Consider the following 7,270-nt stretch of genomic DNA (forward strand, 5'->3'; position numbering starts at 1 on the left):
ATCGTGACACTTCAAACTTGATATACAGCTGCGTTTTTAAACAAGAACGTTTCAAATGACGAAAATGCAGAACATTACTAAATACTTTTTTCTGGATGGGCACGTGCAACACCATGAGGTGGCGGCGCTATGACAATCCGAGTTTGTGGGTACGTCCACAACACCACAGTCTCCACAGAAACATTTCTAAAATCGTTGATGATGACAATACAGCACCCAATGACAACCCATTAATACCTCGTCTGTATCTAAACCCCTTACAAGGACACACATGCGACACAGCAAGGTCAGTCTATTTTAAGCCGAAGGAGAACAATGGTCAGTCACAACCGGTCGAAATCGCAATATTCGAATATTCATAAATATTATAATTAAAGAAATTAATCGCTATCGCCAACATTCAAAATTTAGTATAAATCAACATTTCATTAGACTATACATTTTCAAACTATGTCCAACACGTGTTTAGTAGTACAATCACATATCTTATAGCATGAAAACATAAGAATTTGGAGCTGAGTGAGTGGATCGTTATGTGTGGAAACGGTTTTCATTAAATTTAATGTATATTTTAAAAATCAAAATGGTGTTTTTGAGAAAAGTAAACAAACATGTAGGACTCATTTAAACAAAAACCTTAAAATATTTATATAAAATTGGAAACAGACTGAAAATGAGTTATCCTAAGAGTCCGCAATGAAGTGTGTGAGGAGCGTCTAATGAACTGTTTAGCGGCAACTAGATAGCTGAATATCATCCCCCGCTGATACCCAAGGGTATAATTAATTTGAAAAGTAAACCATTCTTGTTAAGAAGTCCGATCAAACAGTGAGCAAAAGGGCTTATCGGGTAATAAAGCAACTGATTGTGCGTCCCACAGGGACGATATCGGGGGCCGATACACACGCCGGCCAATTTACTCAGTTGAGCGACACTGCCAAATTCATATGCAATCGATCTTGAAAGAAATTTCTTGCATTCATGGTGTCGTTTAACAGATAAGACATTCGTTATGTTTGTCGTGATGGAGTCGTTGTACCAGATTAACACATATTTGAAGTTCAGCATTTGCCAGATATCTTTGATGGGCATTTTAGAAGTTGAGTTCATGAATAATGATGACAACTGTTTATGGATATACGTCTGTTATTCCGTGAAACGTTTCCACATAGATTCTAATGTCACCACATGCCTGACGATGACATTAGAATTTATGTCGAAATGTCGCCTTTTACAGAATAGAGGAAGTTGTACATCCATCAACAATTGTCATCAATCTTCATTTGCCAGATAATTTATGGAAATATTTGTAATTCATTTATATTGATGCCTATAGACAATAAAACCATCAATGCATCTGAAGTATTAGTTTAAATACACCTCCTTATCCGTATATAGTACATACATATCTGCACGTGTTTACTTGATGATGTTCTTTCACACGGGAATAGCGAGCGTGCGTGGTCATGTAACTCCATGTTATAACAGTGTCAGATATGACATCGGATCTCGACATGGTTTCATTACACGTCTGAAATATACATGCATGTCGATGAAACTCAATACGAATAGAACTTAAACAAGCTTAGCTAATGCGTTAATTGCCCGTTGCTTTTGTAAAGTGATATCTTTATTACACTGGTGGGACGGGCCTCTGTAAACTCAATTACCATTCAAAACAACTAAAGCAAACATGAGACGATCTCTTTCTTGTAACACGAAAATACATATCTGAAATACAACCTTGTGCAATTGTTCAACAGTGAACGCATTATTACTCGAGAACCAATTGAAGAACTGTTGGAGATAATTCAATAATCTCCTGCTATGATATCGCTGTAAAATATAGCATTTCCCTGACAGATATTACCTGTCATACGTAACAAGATAACGTCTCAAATCTTTTCAATATATCTAACAATATATATGGTCGAAATTCTGTTTCTCTATAAGATAGAGTAAGTATCTCTAATATATACTTGACATACATTGAGGGTTGTCCAGTTGGGGGTAGCATGTTTGCTTTAACTTCAGATTGAAATGTTTTAAAATTCAACCTTTTTATTCTTTTAAGATAACTGACCACCCAACAAGACAATACTCTATGATGCACCCCTTAATCCCCAGCCTGAATAGAACAGGATTTTTGTCGCAACTAATTTCTCCCCAGATACCCGAATAGACCAAATTGTCAAAACTAGTTATAGTGTATTGATACAACCCAAACAGTCTGTGTGCGACATAAGAAAATATCAACAAATTGAGAGCTTCAAAATCCGCCGTGAAAATAAACACGAACTTGATATATCTCCCAGATATACGCTTGTTATGCTATCATTTAGATATTTAAGAAATGTTATGAAATTTTACATGACTCGACGGGTGAAGTTTCTCACCTTAATGCGGAGATAAAACCCCTTCAAAGTAGGGATATTTGTATAGTAAACAAACAAGCATGTACACTTTGACCTAACATAAACGCGATGACAGCGATGAGAGTTTCCAAGAATTCTTGGAGTTCTATCCGTTTGGATAAACCGCGAGTGTCGCCAACTGGGCAACAACAACTCTGTTTACACATAACCATAAATCATAGAAGAAAAATCTCTTTCAAGAAATATAGAAAATAAATGGGAAAAGTTCAAACGATACGAACGTAAGTTTTCGCATAGTCAGATTTTATCGCTAGAGTATCTCATTTCCAGCAGCCCGATTGATTCGTAATTTATTTTCTTGCCTTATCTCTCTCATTAATGAAACTCTTGATACGCTCGCGGAACTTACTCAATTTATTTCTTGCCTGACCCCGGTAGAGTTTCATTCGGTTTAATAGCCGTAAAATCTTTAGAAAAAGAATCGCGATGTTTTCTTCTTCCGGCCTGCAAATTAGTACGAAGGATCTTAATTATATTATAGACTTGATGACCAGCTGTAACAAATGTGAACCACAAGCAAAGAATAACTAGCAGTAAGCCGAGTGGAAAGTGTGAACACATTAGCGCTAATTTGTGAAGAGAGTACTTGTGGAAATTCTCACAAACTGATCACGGGAAACTAACGCAGCGCCCCTCTATGTTTGATATAAGCTCTTGTCTGTAATCTCCGTAGTTCATTTGGGTTGCCGAGTGTTGAGTGTAGAATCCGACATATGGCGTGTGTGAATAGGGGTGTAGGGGTGTTGGGGTGTTGGGGTGAGGGTATGAAACAAGGATAAAGTCAACTTACAGCTGTTGTTTCTCTCAGGCTGGTGATGATGACCTTCAGGACTGCTGCCCGGGGGGTGGGGAATGTTGCCATTCAGGGACGGGGAACACCCCTGTGGGGTGGGTAGTCCGTGCTGAGAAGGATCGGTGTTAGCAAACATGGCACAATTTTCACTTGGTAATTCTTCCAAGTCCAACAAATGGCTGACACTGAAGTTGGCTTTGTTGTTGTGTAATGCTGCCGCAGTATAATGGTGAACTTTGTCAAAATTACTGCCAAACTGGTGATCCGGAGTTGGAGCTATACCGTAACTACTCATCTTCCAACCTCACTTCTTCCCTCGTTCTCTCACACTGCGCGTTCTGAATTCACGCGGCGCACCTGCTGCTGACCACTGACCGCCCCTGTCTGGAAGATACTGACCACTTGCAGCTTGACCAATGGTTCAGCAGTTGATGTCCCTTCAGACACAAGGGAGTAGACGAGAAAACGCAAGTGCCTACATACAGTCCTCTAGCTAGAATGCACTCCCCGACGGAAAGTGGGGACGAAATGAATCTGCTGTAAACTGATCTGGTCCTTGTAAGAAACAGGCATAGTTTTTTGCCAGTTATTCCCCGCTTGTTGAGCGACAGGCGCCAGGATTCCGCCGTGCCATTGAGAACAGCTAAGGGGGTGGTACCATTTCTGGGTCCCACGATTTTGGTTGGTAGGCTTTTGTTTACGCCGTGTTCCCCTATCTAGAGTCGGAGAGATGAGCACTTGACTGATGGGTTTTGACATGGAAACGTTCTTCAGGCAATTCCACATCATATCCTACCCTGCACCTATCTCCAAATTCCTGATGATGCTAGGGAAGATTCCAGCATCTCTCACTCTAATTAACTCGCCTGTGTAACTTGTGGCACAAGCTAAAGGGGTTGTAAAATACGATGTGTGTATTAAGCAAGACTTCGCATGCAGCGTTAATTCTGTCATTAGTGTGGCTTTCGTCTAACGTTGTAGGCTTGTCGTAGTGTTGTAACAAACATTGTTCTCACGTTGTAGCTTTGCTATAGTGCTGTCACACTGTCTCATGTCTCCAATAGAGCCCCACCACCATCGAACTGGATGGTGATGGAACTATCTATCATCTTAGGTTGTAATAGTCGTGGGACATGTGGCCCAATACCGTGTAGTTCATCTGCATAAGTGTTACAAACAATGTCTCACAAGTGCAATATTTTCACAGTAATTTTTGGCACAGGTGTTGATCAGAAAAATATTTATCCGATACGAAACTTTGTATATAAGCTCCAATACATATGCTTTTCACTACGAAGGATAATTACATTGTCTTTCACAGGCATAGTACGTTACGTGTCGGCGAACTATACGGGCAGCAGTCTGTTTGGGACATACGAGCTATTAACCAAAGGGAGATCGGTGACCGTGAGCTGATATGTTCAACCTTTGGTCGAGGGTGAAGTACACATCGTTTACACAAAACGCATATCACATAGCAAATATTATTTTGAACTTTATCGGCAATTCATTTGACGCAACATAACTCAGGGTTATAAGTTCCCTCAGCTTCAGAGCGTATGCCTGGTCCCCATATATCACTTCCCTGTCAGCCATATGTCACAACCAGCCGCATCTCAATATCACGGCCCAATAAACACATATATATGTTCATATACTCAACACTGGTTCCAATAGGATGCTAGCGGTTACTGAGAACATCAACATAAAACAGCTCCAGTCTGCGAAATCAGTCTATCTGTTCATTATAGACAGAAACTCAAGATACTTTCACCTCTGAGGAGGCAATAAGTAATTGACACGTATGTATGAAAGCGTTTTTTTTCAGTACAAAGGTCTGTTCAAATATAACATTAAAAAGTAGAGTATATTGGACTTAAAAGACTGATGAATTGCAAATGATGAAGCCAAAGAGGAAATAGATGAATAAGAGAAACTGAGCGGAAATATGACAAGGTAGTCAATTCCTATGCAAATGGTTCATCTGTGTGGATATATAACACGTTTTCTTATATGCATTGCAACTGGCTAGTAGTATGCTCGCAAACGGTGTACCCGTATTGTTTTTCGATGTTTAACTTGAACTCAGACTATCAACATTCCCTGATTCTTTCAAGTGTGCCTTGAATGCATACATCTTCAGAACGTATCACTGCGTACATCCTGAAAACTTTCAATCGTTTTTTGTACAACTGTTTTATGTGTTGTAGCACTCCCAGCACCTTTTTGTGTAGCGCTTTCAACATACAGTTATGTATGGAATTCAGGGCGGTACAAATACCCATATCATTATTATCATCATCATTATTATTATACTGAATGCATAACGTATCTCTCTAAAGGTCATTTGTGTCAGTACTATTATTTTTAAACAAAATCAATCCAAAGATAAGAATACGGTATACAGGTATTCTGTTTTATGAAAATTGATTGCATATGTATACTTGTGTTTGTCTTCCGATGTGACCATTTACAAGTTCGGGCTTTTTCATTAGACGATGATAAATTGTAGCTCAAGGGGTGTTTTACTGTGCTAAAAAGATTGAAAAAAGCCCTTCGCCAACTGGTAAGTTCAAGTAACTCGAGGTAGTTCGAGGTACTCTGAGGAAAATGTGACAAGTGACTCATACTTAAACTGATGATCTGTCTTAAAGAGCCTCCTCGCCCTGCATGCAATGTTTTGTAAATGAATTTATGACTCTATTTATTGAAATTATAATGCAAAAAGGACACCTTGTTATCCCCACCACCACCAAGAATCAGCGAGTGAGTGAGTTTAGTTTTAAGCCACACTAAGCAATATTCCAGCTATGTGGCGGCGATCTGTAAATATTCGAGTCTGAACCATGCAATCCAGTGATGAGCATCGATCTGCACAATTGGGAACCGATGACATGTGTCAACCAAATCGGCAAGCTTGACCACCCAACCAATTTAGTCGCCTAAACAAGCCTATTCTACCCCTGAACTTCACGGGTCAGCAACTCCAAACATACACATATATATCGCGTGTATATACAGTGAGTGAGAGTGTGAGTTCAGATTTAAAGTCACATCGGTAATTTTTCAGCCATATCTTGACTAATATCAAGTTATAATTTCGTAAGGAATAAAGGTAAATTATACATACAGTACATATGCTTCATAGTGCATGGACCCTAACTGGATTTACACAATCCCTAACTGGATTTACACAATCCCTGTCCCTGTCATCACGTTTGGACATTTAACCATATTAAAAATATATCAGCCCCTGTGAGTTTAAAGACATTCACAACCCCAGCGGCTCAATTAACCATACGGATTTTAAAATATCTATCTATTTACAAATCATATTATCGAAAGTTTTGTAACAATTCTAATTATTTTCAAAATGCAAATATTAGATTATAAGTGACGTAAAGAAGACTCCTTGATGTTTTGACAATGAAATACTTATCCCTGGAAAAATCAATACAGTCAAGAAGGACATGCTTGACCGTGATTCTCTCACCACACGGGACGCAAAAGGGGAAAATTTCACCTGTCAATAAATATTCATGAGTATGTCTTGTGAAAGGCCAATGAGACGTCGCATGATGACCATCTCAAATCTGGACTGACAACACAAGAAAATGTAACATAGTGTAATATGTAATATAGTTGGTTTAATTTCATGTAATCTGTTGATATCTACTTGGGTGTTCCACTTGTTTTGCATTAGATCTCAGATACATGATCCAATCACGGCTTTATAATCTGAGGTTGTCAATAAGAAGTGGTGCCACAGATTTGTTGAGTGCTGCCTTATGAATGACATATGGATAACATAGGAGGCGTCACTAGACTAACGCTAAGCCTCTGAATATACAGTCATGATTTTGATTGTAACAAACAAACATATAAAACTTGAAAAGTTCAACACCAGGGAATCTACATTTTCTTCATTTAGGGCTTTAGCATTGCAGAGAGGGTTTGACAGTAGGGAAAATAATGTGGTTCGGGAACTGTGAGACAGACTAGATGTTTCATCTGAAGCGGGAAGTATTTGCTACAGGCGACC

General features: G+C 39.0%; 1 protein-coding gene across 1 annotated transcript in view; it reads right to left on the minus strand.

Moving 5' to 3' along the window:
* Positions 1–3,745, minus strand: part of LOC137273387 (paired mesoderm homeobox protein 2-like) — a 39,224-nt gene extending 35,479 nt beyond the window's left edge. The window contains exon 1 of the mRNA XM_067806016.1: positions 3,226–3,745. Coding sequence (XP_067662117.1) covers positions 3,226–3,523 — 298 coding nt within the window. The 5' untranslated portion in view covers positions 3,524–3,745. The remainder of the gene's footprint in view (positions 1–3,225) is intronic.
* Between the last annotated feature and the right edge of the window lie 3,525 nt (positions 3,746–7,270).

Source organism: Haliotis asinina, chromosome 2, assembly GCF_037392515.1.
Source record: "Haliotis asinina isolate JCU_RB_2024 chromosome 2, JCU_Hal_asi_v2, whole genome shotgun sequence".
Lineage (NCBI taxonomy): Eukaryota > Metazoa > Mollusca > Gastropoda > Lepetellida > Haliotidae > Haliotis > Haliotis asinina.